At 37.7% G+C, this 21626-nt stretch overlaps 2 protein-coding genes across 3 annotated transcripts in view; both read left to right on the forward strand.

Annotated features, from left to right (window-relative positions):
- Positions 1 to 21084, forward strand: part of LOC135131548 (uncharacterized) — a 79311-nt gene extending 58227 nt beyond the window's left edge. Inside the window, exons 3-4 of the mRNA XM_064059348.1 lie at positions 16029 to 16954; positions 18150 to 21084. Of these exons, the coding sequence (XP_063915418.1) occupies positions 16029 to 16954; positions 18150 to 21025 (3802 nt within the window). The 3' untranslated portion in view covers positions 21026 to 21084. The remainder of the gene's footprint in view (positions 1 to 16028; positions 16955 to 18149) is intronic.
- LOC135131537 (interferon regulatory factor 2-binding protein-like B) lies at positions 1288 to 14116 on the forward strand. 2 transcript variants are annotated; one of them, XM_064059337.1, is made up of 4 exons: positions 1288 to 2342; positions 9584 to 9847; positions 9914 to 10197; positions 12392 to 14116. In XM_064059337.1, the coding sequence occupies exons 1-4, from the start codon at positions 1508 to 1510 to the stop codon at positions 12515 to 12517; spliced, it is 1509 nt and encodes a 502-aa protein (XP_063915407.1). In that variant the 5' UTR covers positions 1288 to 1507; the 3' UTR covers positions 12518 to 14116. The 2 variants fall into 2 exon arrangements, with proteins under 2 accessions (XP_063915407.1, XP_063915398.1); XM_064059328.1 differs by having other exon boundaries at positions 1291 to 2342; positions 9905 to 10197.
- Positions 21085 to 21626: the final 542 nt, after the last annotated feature.

Consider the following 21626-nt stretch of genomic DNA (forward strand, 5'->3'; position numbering starts at 1 on the left):
TACACTTCCGTTATCTACTGTTTGGTTTTCTCTTTTAAACATTGTTAGATTAAATACTGATATGGTGTTTATGTTGTTTGGGTTTTGATAGCCGGTCGATCAATTAATGGAGAGGGCAGAAAAGATTAAAAAGTGCCAATAACTAATCATATTTTTGGTAAATTGAGACCGCTTCTTTCGATTATGTAATAATACGAGAATCATACGACGATTAATGGTGCAAATTATGTATTACCGGAAAGGTTAACAGTACTTCTGAACGATTTTTATGTGTTTATTTATCAGAATGCTAATTTTAGACGCGAAACTATTCCACTGGCAGTGATAGACACAACTATTGATAATTCTACGGGTTTTTTAATTATTTATGAAGCCTTGTCGACATAAACATATTTTCTTGAATTCTAAGTATACTAACGTTATCATTGGTATGTTCTAGTAATAAATGTTATCAACTTCCTATCGCATTTGATTTGTAGAACTTTTTCAAAATACGTAAGTATTAAGGAAAGTCGAGTAAATCTTATGATTGATCAGCAAACACTGCATTGTACACTCAATATATTTTTGGGTAAATTTTCTTGCAGGAAGTTTCTCTAGTAAATAAGAAAATCGTTAACGGTTATTGAAGTCTTGGATAGGCGCAATTTAGTACCGAATAGTAAAATTCGTGACCTACGTTAATATTTCGGCCGGGGTAAAAATGAAGAACGTCGGTACGGAAACGCAAATTGGATTGCGTTTGCGTGTTCGCATTGTGTCGTGGAAGTCGTGCGAGACTGGGAATCGCATGAAAGGTTAAGATGTGCGTCATTTATGTGAAGGAAGTAAGTTAATGCGTCCCATAAACATTGTAAATTCGATTGTAAAATACAGCGCAGGCGACGTCTATAATGGATTGGTGGGTGTAAAAGGTCCACGCTTTTGATCTAATCTGATGTTTTATACGGATGATTTATATCTGGTCAGACAATACATTTTAGCTCGATTACAACCGAAAATAGTACTTTTGAGCTCTTCCAACGTGGCTGAGTGTGGAATTCAGGTCAAGTCAACCGGGCGACCTCTCGACGGAGGCAGGTTGGTCGCCCAAGCGTGATTCTGTTATTTTTGTTAATTCACGTTTAAGTCAACCGAAATGCTTCTTGGTGGGTCTGATGGGATTTATTCAAGTCGTAGCGGCCTAGCGGCCGGACGGCGATCAGTGCAGCGCGCGCAAAGTGTGACGTAGACCTTATTGCTATTGGTGTTCGGTGCGGCATGACGTCATCAACATAACGATTACCGAGCCAGTCTACTGTCTCTCCCCTCGCCCCGTTATCGTCGGCGCCGCCGCGAAAGCGCTGGCGCTGGGTTCTCTGTTCTGTTCTGTTAGTTTTAGTGCAGCGTTCGTACGTGTAGAGTGTTGTGTTGAACGTTGAACCTAAACCGGGACTATGTCGTAGTGTACCTCGATGTGCGTGTGACAGTAACCTGTTCCTTATAAACCAGTGTCGGGATTATTTAGATGGTGAAGATGTCAGTCATGCAGATACAGCAGGCCAAACGGCAACATTGCTACCTGTGCGACTTGCCCCGGATGCCGTGGGCCATGGTTCACGACTTCTCGGAGGCGGTTTGCCGCGGTTGCGTCAACTACGAGGGAGCGGATAGGATCGAGATCGTCTTGGAGACGGCGCGCCAGATGAAGAGGGCGCACGGATTTCAGGAGCAGCGCTCGAGCTCTCACAGCTCGAAGAGCCACCGGGCCACGGCCTCCGGCCACGAGCACCAGAACGGTGAGGTGGTGGCCTCGTCGAGTCGCCAGCAGGCCGCCAGCCACCACTCTGGGACCTACAACCTGCACCATTCGCGTTCGGGCATGCTGGCCGACTACCAAGCGGCCCAGCAGCCGCCCCCGCCGTCGCGCGGCGCCTCGGCCATGCCCAGGCCGCAGCAGATGGAGGCGACTCAGGAGCACGACGCCCTGGTGGCCCGCACCACGGTGCGTTTGCCTACGGCCGCCCACCTCACCCACCACCCGCTGCAGGGACACCATCACTCCGCCAACGGCAGGCCGGGGCCGATGCAGCAGCAGGGTTTGAAGAGAGGCCTCTCGTCGGCCGACGATGACGACCACCACGGTCACCATCACGCCAACGGCGACATTAACGGGGCCAAAAGGATGATGTCCGTCGAAGAGCACAGCAATGCAGTGAGGCCCCCCTTAACCAGAGGAGAATCGCTCCCGGCGGTCTCTTTGGCGCAACCGTTCGTCGTTTCGACAGAGAGAAGCTTCAAACAAGAAAAGCATCCCTTGAGGACGGCGTCATTCGATACCGCCACGGCGTTCAAACCCAATGGTGAGATTTTTGTTACTACGAGTTGCGGCTTTTGGGTCTTCGCATCAGTTTTATTGTCGATTGCGGTGGAGACCGAGCCCTTCCGCGGAAAAAACCGGCTTAGGACACCATAAAACTTGATTACACTCGATTTCCCGTTACGAATACGGTATAATTATTGGTCTGATGAATCCACTCCGGATTGATTAACCGCTATCTTCTCTCCTCTTCCAAAACGCGCCCTGTCATTTAAAGGAGACCTTGCGTGACGTCACGGTATTCTATGCACGTAACGATGACGCTACACATCAACATAAATCGCTTCGTTCTCTGCTCTGCGAAAACAAAATAGGTAGAAGCGAATGCTCGCATTTGACATTCAAAACAATAGGCTTAAAGGGGAACCTTGTACATTGGCGGTAACCCATCAAGAGAAAAACGTAATACTCGGTAAACCATGTTTGCCCTCCAACCCCTTTACGAACGAGGCCGTTACGTCCACAAGTCTTTGTGATTTTTGTCCGCAAAAATAAATCTATCTCGACAATAGAAGTACTAAACGTGACCGAAGAATCATTTCGCCTTTCATTTGCGGTACGCCCGCTTGCCTACGTAATGTTTATTTTGGAAAGAGGTAAAGTTTCTACGCCACGGCCGTGTGCATGTTGACACGTCGCCCCAAAAGCTGCTGTCGCAATAAAAATAAATCCAGCCTTGTCAGGCAGTGCCACAGTCACGCTCACGTCACGTATAAATAGATGTCATCCATTGAGCATCGGCGTTGATGAAGCACGTTTTAGACGCGGAAACGACAGATAAGCATTGTCGATATCTGTTGATACGAGTAACGTTTTCGCGTGATGCGTCTGTACGTCGTGTATCGTAATCCGGGTGTCTTGCTTGCGAAATCCGCATCGATAAAGGTGAACGCCTTATTTCGAAATTCCGGAGCGGCAACAGCGTGCAAAGTTCAGTTTGTAAAACGCAGTTTGGCGTCGGTCGTTGTATGAAATAATTGGACGCTTTCACTCGCCATCGGAGAGTCAGCCTTGTGACGTAAAAAAGCAGTCAACGAGCCAAATGGATTACGGACCTGTGTATGTATGGTCGACGGGTGAGAGCTACAAACACGCATAAGACCGGTTCCCGATCTGTCTCGTACGACCGGTTCTTGTAATAACGCCTTACCTGTCCGTCTACTACTCCACATCTACTACGTCACAATCGGCTTTCACAACGTCGGCATTGGAGTGGCATTCCCAGAAGATAAGATGTTTTTAATGGATGTTTACCTGGCCTAGCTCCGGCTATGTTGGCCCCCTTTTCTCTGTTTACCGTTGTGTTTCTGACACCGATAGGAGTTCCTTGTTCATCTTTTTTTTATTTCTCTCTCTGCCTACCTTCGGGTGGTCGGAATGGGAAACGCGCTCAAATAATCTCACAGACTAGTATCTAAGAACACATTGTCCAGAAGGTTCAATAAAATCTGACGGTCTGGTGCCCTACATTTTCAACTTTTGTGCCTCCTACCCTCGTGTTGTTGTTTGCTGACGTCGCATCTGAATACCAACGAGCTGTTTCCAGGGAGACTAATCCAGCGTGTTTTCCCAGGATGAAATTATGAAATCAATTTCGCGATATAATGTTCTTCGCAAACATTTAACTACATGTCAACATTTCTATTATCACTTAATATCAAATATCAAACTGTCGAGAAACTCCTTTATGTGCTAGTAACATGTCACACACATTCGGAAATCCGTAAGCGAGTTCAACCAAGTAATGGTACTCGGTACTTTGTAGAGTTAAAGAACACCGGTTGTAGAACCAGTTGGATGGTGTGTACGTGGTGACCTTGAAAACTTTCCCACGGTTCAACCCCTGATACATCTGCCTATCGCAGAAAACGAAATCAACAACACAACACATTCCAACTTCCTCGCGCTGTTTCGGAGTGAATAAACCGATTTTTTTTTATCGTGTAGTATTTTTCAACCCAAGTCAAATGTTAATCGAATGTGATAAACCGCGTGATTCATTGCCTTCTGACAAGTAGTGTGTTCGATTAAAATTGAGACGCCATATACTAATGTACATATTTATGAAAGTGGTGGGTTAACGATGATTCGAATTTCAAATTCACAATTTTACATGCTCCGAGATTTGTTAGTCATGCTACTGTATTGTTTTAAATTTAGTTGACAACCCACGGTGTTAGATTCGGAAAAGTATAGTTAACTGGCTCATTGTTCGCGATTTGTAGATACTATAACTCAACTACTTCGTAACCGAAATATAATGAAGGTGTTGTTGTCTTTACAGTGTTGATATGTTCTTGAAATTGAAGAAATGCGAATGGTAACAATGAAGACCCAAGGGAGGATTCAAAAACAGCTTGATTTTTTCTATTAATGTACGCTACAAAATTGGTGAAAAAGTTTAAACGAAGCAACTACACCGTCCATGTCACAATGACTCAAAACGTGGTTTACCCTGGTAACAACTCCTGTATGAAATTTATTTTCTAATTAATCCAGTTAACAATGTCAAACCGATTGCTGAAGTACTTAAAATCAGGCTGTATATAAAAACTTGGAAATTTAATTGCTCATTGTTCTTAATAAATAAAGTTTGTTATCTCAAATTGGCGTAACAATTACTGGTTTGTTCTTCAGTCATAAAGTTCTTAATGTTTTTTATGGCTCTTTGTATGTACTTCCCACATTTGAAATTCTTTATTTAATATGATTTTAGATGAATGTGGTTACAAGGCGGTGCTTTAGAAGAAATGCAATAATGAACGTGAATTCAGATCGAGACAGTTAACCATAGTTCGTAATTAATACATCGTCCGACTTTATTGGATTGGTAAAGGCAGGATCGCATGTAGATAATTATTATGCGATACAATGCATCGCACCTGTTTGCATGTCAGTAGTAAATAAACGACTTTTAATAATAAACGCATCACGTGATACGCCTCGATCGCATTATGTAAATGTAACGAACGACTGCATACTATTTTATCCCGCGTCCGCCCTGTATATGCGGGTTTATCAGTCGTAACAATAATAATTAGGTTAAAGAGAGCGTCGGCCTTGTTGCCATGAAAGAAATCCCCTGTTCTTTCACGGACAGATGGCAGCATTTCCTTCCTGACCAGCTGTCTTCTAAGGAAATAGATAATGATATCTTGAAGCAACGGTATCAAACACCTGTACCGTCTGCACCTATACAACTTCTTCCTTTATTCTGTGGGTCAAAGGAAACCAGATATCATCGATATTTTTTTTCTTCGACAGCCTACCGACCCCTCCTTTGTTTTCCACACTGGAGTTTCACCTGCAAATTGATGGTGTTTTAATTAGGCGCACACCCGTTGAGCAGGTGCCAAAAAAGTCTTAACCCATCTCTAGCACCATTGTTTACATCCATCTTGGGCTTTGCGTAATCTCATCTGTCGATATTAACGTTTCTGAGAGTGTAAATCGATATAGTTGATGGACGATCAGCTATGCTTTAAGATTTCAATAGCGGCAAGCAGTTCGTGAAAATCTAGTCCATGATGTACCGGCCAATCCGGTCGGCGTTCGGCGGCAAGGCAAATGTCAAACGCCAGTCGACTGTTTACGTAACGCTTCGTCAAAGGTCACTCGCCATTGTCATTCCAGTTCCACTTAATTATTTTTAAATGTCGGAACGAATCCGACGCGGCGGTGCGAATTCCGATGATGAAACGTGGCAACGCCGCATCAAGAGTGTGGCGGTCGCCGCGGCAACGTCGGTAACCAGAGAACTCGGCGCGGATACGTGTTTCACTCACGTGACCTCGTTTCGTGCGTCTCGTGACGTAAATCGTGACAATTTTAGCGATCGGACGTGGTCGGAACGCGTCGGCGTGGCTCGGCCGCCGAGAATGTGACCACCACAAGTTTTTTTTCAGGCGTTACGTATTTTTAACAGCAGGCAACGGAAATGGCGTCATGCGCGACGTTGCCACATCGATTATCTTTCACGTGCGCATCGCGCATAGACGGTTTATCATAACAGAATGTTTTGTTTTGTTGTGTTTTGTTTGGTTGTTGAAATCGTAACTTTATCGTTTTGTCGTGCCGGAAATTTTGCACTCCTACGCGATGAAATGGCTTCATGCTCTAAATATGGATGATTTTATTATTGTGGAATGGCGGCTATCTTACTTCCTACTTATGAATAAATAATGGCGTTTGTTTTAAAGTTTTTAGCATTTGTTTGGATTGTTTTATCGTAATGTATATAGGAGTGTAGGCTCTATTGTTCTCTGTTCCTGTTTTCGAGGTTATCTTTTATTTTTATGCGAGCATTTGCAAATTTATTTGAAAAAACATTAAGAGTGCGCTTTAGGTAAATTTGTGGCAATTCGAATGAATCATGTGATACGTTTCTTGAATAGTAATTGCTGAGAGAAGGTCGATCTAGTCGTTAACAGAATAGTTGCTGTTTTTACATATTGTAAATATTTATAAACGTTACTACGACAAACATACACCTGTTATTTTCTATAAGCTACCAGCAATCATTTACAAAAGGCCCACATATATTCCATAGCATTTTTGTTGTTGCTTCGACATGTTATATTTGATATTGACATCCCTTTCATAATTTCAAAAGCCAGGACGTGCCAATATTGTGTTAATTTCAAGGAAATTGCGAATTTGATCGTTCTTTATTTTATTTGCAGTTTGTTCGAAGTTGTAAATTCTTTGGCACGCCCGCTGGAAACAAATATATTTGCTAGAATTTTGTATGCATTTGGTGGGTTTCTCTTTCCAATGATGCAAATTATTAGTAAAATTCTTTAATAAATTAATGTCAGTATCTAGGGAGCAAACAATAGATTTATCTCCCTGTTTGTCGTAAATATCTTAAGGTGTATTTGAAATTTGTTTTAACAGAAAAAAAAAACTAAGCGTAGGTACATTTTACAAAATGGATAAAACGTAGCTAAAGTGACTCAATAATAACTTTTTTTTATTCGTACAAAAACAGAAGATGATAAAGTGTAAATTACCTAACACAGGAATTCTTTTAAGTGTGTTTACAGTATGTGTTTTTACAAGTAAAAAAATTATCACAAACATTTCAAGGAAGGCTTAGTTGATTGTACAGCCATTTTTAATGATTACTGGTACTATTTTAGATTCAATTACTTGGTGTATTAGATATTAGTAAATTGCGTTAAAACTCAAAAACAACACTGAATTTATTAAACATCATCCTATATAAACTGTGGATAAGAAACGAATGCAATGGGGAAAGTCCTACTTGCAAATTATGAAGCAAAAGTCAAGCATAAAATAAATGAACATGTTTGTAGGATGTCGAATTTTCACAAAATCGATATTTGGCTAAATAAAACTGAGTTCGAATCAATTTGTCCTTTAGTTCACCCACGCTTCCACGGAACCCATAATAACAGATTTTATATTACAACTTCGAGTAAAAAAAAATACACATAAAATAACGTTGAACGAATAAAAAAAATCTTTCTGCAAATTTTATATTTCCTTCCCGAGCATAAACTAAGGAAAAATTATAATAGGGTATCGGATTAATGGCTAGTTTCATGTCTTCATGACGTTTCATGAGCCCTAGAGTACGACACAGTGCCTCCCATTTTCCGTCAGTCCGTCTATTGATTCGTTCACTGTCTTGTGTCGATGTTTATTAAACAGATGATCTCTGAAACTGCTGTTGTATGTTATGAATATCGTGTAGACGGTAAAACGTCAAGCAAAATTTGTCGAATCACACCCCCACAACATTTTGATAACGTCATCTCAAAATGTTGACATTAAATATTATTTAAATTTTGTATAGTATACGTCGACACTTGATTGTTAATCAGAATTACTTTACAAAAATGTTGTGTAATATTTGCCACGTGTTTCATGCAATCGATGTCTTGCGGTCAGAAAAAAGCAAGTGGACCGTGGTCAAATGATCTGAGGCGTTGAATTTGACCAACTGGAGCTTTGCGCGCGACAGTTCGAATTCCATCCTCGTCGACATTCTTCCAAGCCGTTGCATTTGTTTGCATAATGGTTTGTTTCAGGTGCTAGGGAAGATTTGTTCAAATAACTTCAGACAATATTTTTTTATATTTGCTCGTGTGTTTTAAAACACCCTTCAACGATCATCTAGCTTTTGAAATAGCGGTATGCTCATGTTGTTAAAAACTGACGAATTTGTTCCTTCCCAGACTTCAGCGTTGCGTTCTCCATATATTTAACAATTATAAAATAAGAAACGAAATAATATTCATAACGTTGAGGAGACAAAATCGATCAAATTTTGTTTTCTTTTAGTGTTAAAAGTATTCGTGTGAATACTTTTTATCTGCCGCCGCATATTCTGGTCAACCAGTACGTGTTTAATAGTCCAATTCTTTCGGTGTATAAACTAACCAGTCGAAGTTCAGCATGTACTGAGAATATGGATGTATATATTTCCCCCATTGGTTATTTGTTTAAATATGTTTAATATTGTTCGTATTTGCGCTGTGCCGAGGCTGCGGGAGTGATAGTTATTACCAGCTCTGTTGCTTGAATGTTTATGGCAAACTTCTACCTAGTTTTAAATTAAAATGCGTTTTTCAGTTTGACAAGTTTTGTTTACTCTACTGCTTGTTTTACCAAGTTTTGCGTTGTTCCTTTCGAGCAAATTTTCTTTTGATTTATATGTGCATACGTGTTATATTAATAGAAAATTAAATATCCTACATTTAAAGTGTTTCTGTTTGTCAGTCGTTTTAGCACAACGATTTTAAGTTTACACGAAGCATTGCGTTTATGAAATCTGATTGGCCTTACCCAGTTTACCTAGTTTTGAGATTGATTTATAATTGAGTAGTTTACAATTAGACGGTGTTTAAAGTAGTATTATTTGCAACACTTTCTAAACGTTACATTTAAATTTACAATTCGGGGTTAACGTTCTTCAATATATTTCCGCCATTACTTTTCAGGAATTTACGCCAGTTTTATAATTCTTGTAACTGCTCGTTAGAGGTACATTCTTTTTTAACAAATGATTGCATCACTTTGTAATTTACTAAATCAAAAACGAAAAGTTTAATCACTTAAGTCCTCTTTACTCATACGGTTGTACGTTACGAAGTTACTGCAAACCTATCGACTGTAACATAAACAAACTTACACACTCATATATTTCACCCTTGACCCCAATGGACTCGTTTATCTTATTCCTCTACCATATTTTAGCGCCTGGTTCGGGATCAAACACGAACGGTTCCAGCTCAGGTTCTCCCTTGAGCGGTCGCACCGGTTCGCCTCCCGATCCCACCGCTGCCACTACCCAACAAACTCAAGCTACAGGCGCCACTGGTCAAAGTCCCATGGCAGCCCTTATGTCAGTAGCCGACAATCTACCCCCCGGCAGCCCCCGATCAGCTGTCGGTAGTCCGCCAAGCAGTGCCGCCCCGAGATCCGCCTCAAGGGGATCGCAACATTCGCCCAATTCTACAGGTGAGCAGTGATTTATTCGAGAGATGGAATCTGAAATGTCTTTTTTTCAATTTTAAGATATTGTAGGTTCCACCAGTAGTAGGAGATCGTCGGGTTCACGACATGTGTCTTCTACAACTGTTACTTCGACAGAGGCCGGAGGCGCCATGGGTCCTAATGCTGAGTCTATGACTGGTTCTGCCGATAACGTCGCACCTCCTACTCCGGCTACTACTGCTACTTTGAAATGCACATTGTGTCAGGAGAGATTGGAAGATACTCACTTCGTGCAGTGTCCGAGTGTGCCGCATCATAAATTTTGCTTCCCTTGCAGTAGAGAGAGCATCAAGAGACAGGGGGCTGGGTCTGAGGTGAGATATTTATTTAGTTTATTTTTAGTAATTAATGTACATTCTTCGAATACATTCAAAAAATTCAGATAAAGTCATTTCAAAATAACTAGAGATGATGAATCATAAATAATTGTGGCGGTTGTGGCAAGGCGTTGGTGATTTTAATGAAACTACTAGTAAATTTATCTCTGTGATAAAATAGCATGAAGTCTATGTTCCACAACTTTTCAAAAATTTAAATACGAATTGAAATTATTTTTCCGACAATTTACATGACAAAATGCGTAATTATTACATTATTGTCGGGAGGGTATTTTCCAAATAAATATGTAAAACCAAAAGACGATTTTAATTCTGATTTTTTTTTTGTTAAGTGAATGGAGAGTAATTCCTTATCTTGAAAATTTTAAACGACCACTATTAGACGAGCAAACAAAATTTGTTGTGTTTTGCGGAAATTGTTACAATGTTTGTTCCAAGTTATTTTGCAAGCTTGTTTTGGGTATAATTTTGCACATATACTTTGTCGTATTAAGACAGATGTTTCATAAATGTTCTTTTTCATTTTTTTTATAAATTGTTCGTTTAATACCAACAAAAACGTAAGAGATTCTCAATTTTCCGAAGAATTTCTGCTTTTCAATTACTACGGATTTACGTCCGCTGTATTGAAATTTTCCCCAACAGGAAAACTAACCATCATTATAATAGCACGTTAGTAACATTGACTGCCACTTTGTAAGTCAAAATGTATGCCTTAATACATATGTGGATAGTACTAAGATATTTAACACGTGAATGCCATTTTAATGCTAATGTCATAGATAAAGAAATAATTACCCAAAGGAACTACCTGAGTGTCAAATAAATTCTAAAGTATACTACAGGCACTTTTTCAAAATGCGATATATTTTATCGTAGTGAGCGTTTTACGTAAAATAGTGATATTCCTGGCAACGTTGGATATATTAGTTATACTTTGCTATAGCGACCTTAAACCTTCAATGCCCTTAATCGATGTACTATTATAAACGGTGTATTTTCTTAAGGTGAACTTAAAAATTAAATCAGAAAAGTAAATGAAATGTTCCCCTTTTGTATACTTAAAGTCGTGCCGTGTCGTTCGCGTTGCTGTATTATTGTATAAATTAAATTAAGAGTTTCAGTGCGAAATATTATTAACATTTATCAAAGACTGTCGTCATAAAATTACAAGTGTCACGACATGAACAGAAACATGAAATATTTGATGCTTTTATTTTGCACAATTTCTAGATGTTGTAGGTACCTACCTCAAACACAATTTTTCTACTTTTTGTTATACATGACGAGAGTTTTTCCTGTTTGGTTTGAAAATGAAACTGCATTTCGTGTTTGAAAATCCTCGATTTTTTAAAACTACCTTTCACAGAAACCTAAAACTCTTGACGTAATATTTTTGAACCTAAATCCACGACGATTTTAGTAAATTACCATTTGATAGTTAACCCGCCAAGAGAAACATGTAAAATCAATAACACGCAGTATCGACTCTTCGTCATAGTCTGTTTCTCCTCTAATTATCAACCAGACGGTCGTTTCACTTGTTTTCGTGACGTGGTTCTGATTATAGGGCTGGTGTGTCAGCTGATTTTGACGTTTCACCGCCGAGGTCGTTCACTCTGTTGTCAAAACGACGATTCATAAAAACGAGGGTCATGTCTTGTTAAACAATTGAAATAGATCTACCAATTAAGTTTTATACGGATGCAAAACAGAGCATGGGAAATATAAATCTGAGATTGGTTTCTGATTATAGCGCTGCTTATCAGACATTTTTAATTGTTTCGCAAATTATTTATGATACACCGTTTCCATGAATTGTATCGAACAATATAAACATAAATGAAACGTGCATTGTTGTTAACCCAGTTATTGTTTCTTGCTAAACCATGGCTAAACATGTTTTTATGAAGTTTTGCAATAGTTGACATGCAGTGTCGGAGGAGTTCAGATATGATTCGTTCTTATCGGTGACATAAGAGTATTTCTCTGAAATACACATGCATATAGTTGTTGGTTAAACAAACGATGATGATAATAATAGCACTACTGTACACACACGATGTTTAAAAATGGCGAATTTTTAACAAAATTATCATATCCTTTTTCGAATAGCTAGTAGCATTTCTTGAAAAAAGCTTATTTAGTAACGGTTGGTGATTTTTTTCAGGTGTATTGCCCTAGCGGTGAGAAGTGCCCATTAGCAAATTCTAACGTGCCGTGGGCTTTCATGCAAGGTGAAATAGCGACGATACTTGGTGAAGAGTACAAGGTGAAGAAAGAACGGGAAACCTAATATTGGATGCGCTAAGTACGAAGTACGAGGCTCTCTTTAAACTCGACAAACAGTCGAGAAATGTCTCTTTTCAAATGAAAGAGATGATTTGTTGAAAGTCGCTGGCGAAAGTTTGAAGAAGCTGGATTTAAAATATGGTTTGTCAGTAATCAGGTTGATATGTAAAATTGAAGCGAAGAAGGCTGTGTCGAAATATTAGTTTAAACTTGGACAAGTCGTCCATCTGTCCGTCTTATGATTGTATACCCACCGAATTAAAACAAAAATATATATGGCTAATATCGCCGAAAGTGTACATATAAAGAGTCGGGTAGTGAAAAAAGAAATTTGTTTTACTTTAGTTTTTTGTTTACTGGCGTTTTTCAACGTCGCACTTTTTGCCTAAAAACTTCTTATCTGATTTATGTCTGTCTCAGCTTTATAGATTTGTGTATTGGACGTTATGTTAATTTGTAAATATTGTATATAAAAATCGTGGTAAAACTTGCAAAAAAAGTGTACAAAGTATATTATTTAAGCGAACGTAGATTTAAGTCTTGAAAAATAAATTTTATACGCACAACTAGTCAGTAAAAATTTATAACTTTTTTTTTTTGGTTACTCGTCTAGTTGTAGTGTGAAATTTATTAACCTGAAGTATGACTTGAGTTTTATTTTGTTGTGTAAAACTGTTCATACTATAAAAGGCCTCTTATGAAAAGCTGTAAATATTGTATATTCATCAGCTGTTTAACGACATGGAAAATCGACCAGATTTTAAAAATGCCGTTCTTTATTAGTTTTGTAGAACTTTGTTATTAATGGTACACTCGGGCCATGGCTTTTTTTATTTATGGAAAGTAACCTAGTCAAAACATGAAGTGTCTCACACTTCATTTATAGGAACTCAAAACTCGCTGGTATATTGTAAGAACGATAATTAAAGAAAATCCTTGATTAAAAATAACATTTAACTTGTATATTCATACCATGTTTAATGTTCAAGGTCTCCTCACATTTGTTTGCTTGTTTAGTGAGAATATAACAGTATACCGCTATAAAAAAAAATTTCATTTCTTCTTTGTTTCAGATTAGTTTATTCTTCCTAAACAAAGCCTCAAACAAACGACCATTTTTCGATTGTATAGACCTTGTAAATAAACTACATGTATACCCTAAAACGACATTGTTACCACAGCATTTGGCAGAAAACTTGACCATCCTGCTCCACTTAATTTGGAATTTTCCAGTTGACGAATTTTAACTTGGACGTGACTGGTTCACATAAACGTTTTTATTGCATAACATTGGTGCTGGCTACACGTCACAAGTTTTTAAAAGTGCAATAAAAACTTTGTGTGGCGCCAAGCTGATAATAAATTTTGTTTCACGTTAACAGAAGTGAGGATAACGTTTTTGCTTCTCTGGCCCTAAAAATAACTAACTTGTAACATTGAGAGTTTTGAAATTTGTGATAAATGCACAGATATTTGTATTGACAATGTCAATCTTGTACATTTTGTAGTTGTTAATTTATATAACAACTGACATCAATTTGTTTGGAAGCTTGTACAATCTTTGCTGTTAGTGGATGTCAAATAAAATGAGATAATCAATGTCTATCGTGTTTTATTTTTCCACCGAAGTATTTTACGTAAATACATGTTAAAAAAGCATTTTTCTACCGCCCACGTTTTTTGGTTTTCTAATAGAGCTATTAACGCACGCAAATGACGTCACAGCAGTTCGTTAATAGCGGAAAGGTGTTCTTTAATTGATCTGGTGTAATTTAGATCTGTAAGATTGGTAGCAATGACGAGAAATGTCAGGTGAATGTCAGTGGCAAATCTAAACTTAAAATTTCCCATGTTTCCGGACGCGTAACTTCTTCGCAAGACATTTTAACCAATTTTAAATTACAAAAACTCGAATTGGTTCGAGTTACACTTGTTGTTGTGAAAATTCGAACCTCAAATATTTCGTGGTTAGTGTCAGACCGACCCATCACCAACCACGACAAAAGTCCCCAGATTAAAAAAAATGCAAATTTCAATTAAATTTTAGGAAAAAACGTGTGCGGTAGAAAAAATAGTATAAATAACTCGTTCATAAGGCCATTGAGGCACTCATCCTTTATATAACTCGCGGCTTCGCCGCTCGTTCTATAAACTTGGATTCGTGCCTCAATATTTGCCTTATGAAACTCGTTCTTTAATATACTATTATCCATCAAGAAAACATAAAAACGAAGTATTTGCACACGGCGGTTTTGTTTTGTGGTTGTAAAAATGATGATTAAAATGCGACTTCTGTAAAAGTTGTAAAGAACGAAACTCTGCGAGTGCCGTATTGCCTGATTTTGGACAACATAATGCAATTTAGAAATTGAGAAATATGCTTCTAAAAATAAAAGTTAGGCTTAAATAATATGAACAAAAAAATATAAGAGCTTTGCAACTTGGTAAATAATAATTCTCTGCAGAAAAATTAATGTTAAACCAGGTAAAAACAGCAGGTGTTAACACAAATAGCTTTTGACGACTTTGGATAGGTTTCTGGATGACCAAAACACTTTTTGATGTTAGCAGTGACTATGTATTTAACATCTATACTCACTGATGTTAGTTTCAAAACTTTCCGCAGTCTTTTATCTTGATAGAATACAAAAAAACGCAATGGTGGTGGATATAACACACAGACGACTAAATACCTACAATACCGCCCATAAGTATTTAGACACCTCTGTTTATTGATTTTTTTTCACTTTAATAATTTTTTTGAAAATCTAATTCACTGTGGTGGGACATATTGTTATTTTTTGACGATTGCTCTATTCGCAGTACCTAACAAGTGCGTGTTAACAATCAAGACACAAACTTTTAAAGATATTTTTTTGTTTTTGTCATTTTAGTTAAAAAAAATTATTCGCAACGTTAACGTTATAATGAAAATATAAGGCAAAACCAACTAATCAAAGCTTAATTCGAAGCAAAAAGTATATCACACCTAATATGTATATATTAAGATAGATACCTGCAATTAGTAATGTATCATTCTTTTGATTAAGAGCAGCAGATTATTTCTTCATTTAAAAAAATGCAGCCGTGCCAGAATACTGAAAAATCTTTCTTTTTCTAAAAACGTATATATAACTTGAAACTCGATTTCGCCAAAACTTTTTAAGTTGCAAAAGAGAAAGATATACATTAAAATAACAATGAAGATACATAGGCACTCTACCACTTTTGTCTGCACCGAAAAACTTCCACTGCGCTCTTTGAAGCTCCTAATTTTTTCCGCTTGCGCAGTTTTCGAAATGCTTCGTATCATATTCTACAGGTGCTTATTTTTTTTCCCGAGAATTTGAATTTACTTAGATTGAACAAATGAATTTGAACTCAAATTGTAGAATCTATTTTCTTATTAGTAACCTTTTATGAAAACTGTCTTATTTTTATAATGCTTTTGAATTTCGAGGACCCAACACGAACGTTAATTTTCCAAACGTTTAATTGTTTTGTTTTTTTTTCAGGTGGACTGAGTGCAAAACTTTGTGGCAGGCTCAGGGTGTGTCTAAAGAAACGACGGAAAATTGTGCGTCACAAAACATAAATTTCGAAGCAAAACTAGAAGAAGCCCATAGTTTAATAGAAAAAGTTAGAGCAACACTAAGGGATATAGGTAAAGGCATACCGAAGAGCTCAGAGCAAAATAATATGCCATCAATAGAACAAATAAATGCAAATGATCAAAGCTTACGTACAACATGTTCATTCCCCGGAGAATGTCTACTTAAGAATGCGATATCTAATAGTCTAAGTGAAGAAAGACAGGCTCTCAAATCACAAGATAAGGAAAAAAAGGAAGATGAGTCATTACAAAGAGGCTCCAAAAAAGATGTCAGAGCACAAGACGGTACAGTGAAGGAGAAACACTTAAGGAATGAAAGCTCTACGAAAGAAAAAGTAATAAAGAAAGTTGACAGTCTACAAAAAGATGGTACGAATGAAAAGGAGATAAAAAAAGATGATAAAATACAACAAAAAGGCAAAAAAAAGATGGGAACAAAAAGAGATAAAAGTCCACGAAAAATTAGTACCATGACAAAAAAGACTGATAAAAATAAAGAAAAAAAGTTACTAGAAGAAAAACGTGAGCTATGTAAAAATAATCGACACATTACTGTAAAAGAAGAAATAGAATTAGAAGCAAAGCCGGAAAAAGCTGATCTCACGAACGAAAGCAATTCTACACCCACCGATAAGAAAAGTGAAACGTTAATACCATTAGCAACGGAAGCAGAAGAAAACGACCCAAAGCAGATCATAACTATACAGAGTGTAAAACCTATGCTATCCGATGATGATTTTACAAATAAGTCTGACGGTGTTTCTCAAAGTATGGATTTATTACAAGAGAAATTAAAGGTTATTTCAGAAGAAGATACTGCAGTTCCAGGTATCTATTTTTTATAAAATGGATAGGAATAAAAATAGAAAATATTATAATTGTCATAATAATCACATAGGATCTTATCTACAAATCGTTTAAAAACTTTAGCCATACTACCACGGTACAACAGAACAAAATTTAGGTTAAACATGTTAATAAAAATATCGGTTTTTGCATGATAAAATATTTTCAAAAGATTTGAAATAGTTATTAACATTACAAGCGCCGAAAGTACCGAGTAGCAGAACGAGCGAGAGAGAATTAACGCTTTACTAATGTCAGATGCTATTTATCATTTTCAGGTATGACAGTACAAAAAATATATTTCTTAAGATTAAACATCTACTAAAATATGTGTTAACAAAGTGATCTAACGTTATTCAGACAAAATTTCCTTCACTCTAACAAATCCAGCTTTTTCAAAAAATTATAAAATTTGATTTGTCGAAATTTTACTTATATTATGATAAGTAAAATATAGATAATGCCAGTCACAGTGTAAGAAAAAAAAGTGGCCATGAGAACATAGAATCGGCGAACTTCCCGTGCTTCGCATTAGATTACACTACGATGCGCTCACCACTGGTCTGTTATGGTTGCGTTGCTCTTTTGCTGTTATAAAATGTTATTATAATAAGTTGGATTTTTTTGAAAAAATTTTGATACCTAGGGTAAAAACTCAAGGTTCATTACCCCCAAATGTAGGAGTGTCTTCTTTTATAAAATGCAAAAACATTTACTATGTAAAATTTTTAAGTGATGTCTTCACATTATCGGTAAGGCTAATTGGAAAAATTTGGTTAGCGTTTTATCTGCAGATATTTTTAAAATACGTACAAAATTTGACAAGAAACGGTCCAGTAGTTTGGGAGATTATCTGTCTAATAAAAATTTACATAAACGACGGACAGACAGACGGCAAATGAGAGGCAAACAGAAACAGGAGATCTATTTTTTTTATAGTCTAGGAGTCATAAATCGTGGAGAAAATCTGAAAGTAGTTGTCCGCCGGATGCACTGCCTTGAAATACTATACGTAAAATGCATCACTTTACGTCTGCTGATCTGTAGTGATAGAATCATAGGTAGGATTCTATGTGATTAATGCTATGAAATGATGTTCCGTTTTTAAAATATAAACTGGCTTTGCCTACTTCTAAGTAGTAGTTGATATTCGAAATAATTTTTTTCTTGTTTTTAGTGAGTCGAATGGAACGAGGTAGTAGTCCAATAAACTTTCTGGGTGATGCCAACAGCCAACCGGATCAATCTTTTAAAGTCCGGATACATAAAAATGATCTTGAATGCATTTTGCCTTCGGTCGTAGAGCATAACTCACAGTCTGCAAACAATGAAGTCTTCAAAGACTTGAAAGCGAATCATGTTGACACTGATGGTGAAATTCCTAAATTGACCGAAAATAATCTCACAAAAGCGGCCAATAAAACATATCCCTCAGGCAGTACATCTGCATCTCTGCATGATACGATAACATCGAATACAGGTTCATTTGAAAGAATATCGGAAAAATCGAGCGAAAAATGGACGAAAGCAACGAGATTGTCAATCCAAAAGATGCCTCCAGTAAATATTCGAGGGGGCTTAGTTATGCAAAAGACCCTACACTTATGCATAAAACCATCCGGCAGTGTAACCAATGACGTAGGCAAAAATCGGGCAAACATTGGTTATAAGGAAATTACAATGGTTTCAAACACAAGTTTAGCATCTGGTAGATGCCCAGATGATTGTAAGAATATAGAAGGCGGTTACTGCAAGAGTAATATTTATAAAGCAAAGAGTGTATTTAAAGATATAGGAAGCGTTGAGAAATTAGATAGGAGAACCATAGCTGCATTAGATGAAGATACATATAAATTATATAAATCGTTTCAGATTTTTGACGGTAAATATGAAAGCGGAAGGAATGAAACGTTAGACACCTTAACTACAACTAGAAAACCTGATCAAATAAACCCTATGGAGAGTAAAGATACAGTTATGAAAATGTCATCAGTATTTAAACAGAATAGAAGTAGTGTACGTCCTTATTCCCCAAGTGTGAGCGATTCCCTTGTTATAACTAAAGCAAATAAAAATCCGTGGGCTATCGGATTCTATAAATCGAAAGCAACGCAGTGCAATGACCTTAATAATTCTATACGATCACCACGAAAATTACCGGTATCTGAAAAAAGCTATAAGACGGCATTGCCCGTACAAGATATTCCACCTAAACCTCAACAGAAGTTACATAAACATATATTAGTTGAATTAGATACGGAAAGTGACGTACCTACAGACATGCCTGCAGATGTACCTACTCTAGAAAAATCAAATGTATCTACTCTAGCTTCAGAAGATGTTAAACCAGATTGTCATTTTGAGGAACAAGAAATATCGACTCATTCATTAGAAACGAGTTCTGTAGACATGGCGACATCGCAAAGTGCAACACGTCCAGAGTCAACGAGGACTAATACCACGGAACAAGACTCTTCTTTGGAAGAAAATGCTAACGACACCTCAAGTTCGCATCGAAACGTTAATGAAAATGTGGAGAACAAAGTTTCTGAAGAATCGGCTCCAAAATTTCAAACCATAAGTGTGGGTGACATTCTTACTGCTCTTCAAGACTACCCTAACGACGAGATGCTCAGTAGTTCGAAAGATTACGTCAGTGACGGTTTTCAGATCAAGGAAAAAACTGAGTCAGTTTTGGATAAACCACTTGTTCCAGAACTGCCCATTAACAAAAAAAAAGACGAAAAAAAGGAAAAAACAGTGAAGTCGGCGCACGATTTTAGTAGCAGCAGCAGCAGTAGTGGAAGTAGCTATTACATTCATGGCAGTCTCACTAGTCCACAGCGGAAAGCTGCTTCCATGACACCACCGGCGGCAACTTCTGCAACGAATCAACCAGCTCCATCCATCTCGAGTGCGAAACGTCCACAAGATCCATCAGATGAAAAGATAGACAAAAAAAGTTCACTGAAAAACAGTGAATTTATAAATTCATTAAAAATCGCTCCAGACGAAGTAAAAAACGAAGACTTTAATCGCGATAATAATAAAAGGAAAGGACCCAAAAAGTCCGATAAAGTCGAAGTAGAACATGAAGTATCTAAAGAAGTTAAACCCCCAATCCCCCTCGGACAAAAAGTGGACGAAAGTATTCAAGTTTCCTTGGAGTCATTGGAAAGTGATTCGTCTACCGACAGTAGTTTCGAGGAGGAAAGAGAACGGGCAAACACTATAGCTTACTTCATAAAAGGTTTAACAGGAACTTCACAAGAGCAATTAGAGAAACTCCGTAGTAATCCAAGTTTTCCCAAAACTGATCTGCAGACCTATTCTAAAAGTGCCTTAAAATTATCTGTTCCAGATGTCCGCTCAAGTTACATTAAAATGTCCGAAACATCGAAAACTAAAAAAGATGATGAAAAAAGAATGCCCTCTGCTGATACCGAAGAAGAAGTAGAAACTCTTGATTATGTTAAACCGTCAATAGCAATTGTTTCATCGGATGATGATTTATCAGATAAAACAAAATTGCAGCGCTTGAAGCAATTTCAGAAAATGCAAGGATCCGTGCAACACGGAGGCGATAAAAATGAAAAAACTGTAATGAGAGTGACAGCAGAAAAAAATAATTCAATAGAGGGTGAACACTCTCATATGTTGTCGAAGAGACACTTACCTTTCTACCGACGTGTACTCGGTCGAATAATCGAACCTAATTCGAAAAGACCAATGCCAAAGTCACTCAGTGACGCACATCCGGTTGAAGAGTCGATTTCTGAAGGAGAAATTAAGTGCAGAAATAGTCAGAGTATAGGAGAAGTTGGTTCGTATAAATATATTGACAGAAAGAAGATCGGTAAAGCCGGGGTTAAATATCTCAAAAAACACTTGGATGAGGTAAACAGAAAAGAAACGGGAGACCAATCTGTTAGAATTGCTAGGCAAAGAGCGCAATACAACAATTGGGTAACTTATTATTTACAGAAACAGCATAACGTTTCGTTAAACGATGATAGTAGTTTTTCCTCTTCTGTTAATAAAGCTGGGAAATAAGCAACAGTGTTGTAAAAATTATGTGTAATTGTATGATAAAACTTTCTTTTATAATGTGATGTTCTCTTCTTCTTTCCTAGCCACTTTTTACAAATTCTTCCTAAGAAGATGGCTACTACTCCTATTAGGATCACTATTATAACAATAGTAGTGACCTCGTGCATCGAAAGTTTACTATTTCCCGCTGCGGAGTTCCGGATGTCACCTGCATTGCTATTGATCACAATATTCTCCTTGGACTGCTTTGAACCCCCATTCTGCACTCAAAATACTATTGCCGTATTAACACTCTTTTTTTTTTCCTCGATTGGCAGGGTCGCCATGTGATGTCCTCTTTTGACGACACGACGGTGGTCGGTTAATATTTACTATGAATTTATTCACCCCGATCACCACTACAACCCACTTCTTGCTACTACATACAAACCCCCGAGTTAGTACTAACTGATTTTACATATCACATACACTTTTATACGGAATGGGACTATTTGGCGCGGCCGACTTGGCGCGGCCGACTTGGCGCGAGCCATTTTGGCGCAAGGCCAACTTGGCGCAGGGACACTTTGGCGCAAGCAATCTTGGCGCGAGCCATCTTGGCGCG

The sequence above is a fragment of the Zophobas morio genome, unplaced genomic scaffold, assembly GCF_036711695.1.
Source record: "Zophobas morio isolate AGI-343-1 ecotype UQ-CSIRO unplaced genomic scaffold, CSIRO_AGI_Zmor_V1 ptg000002l, whole genome shotgun sequence".
Taxonomy (NCBI): Eukaryota; Metazoa; Arthropoda; class Insecta; order Coleoptera; family Tenebrionidae; genus Zophobas; species Zophobas morio.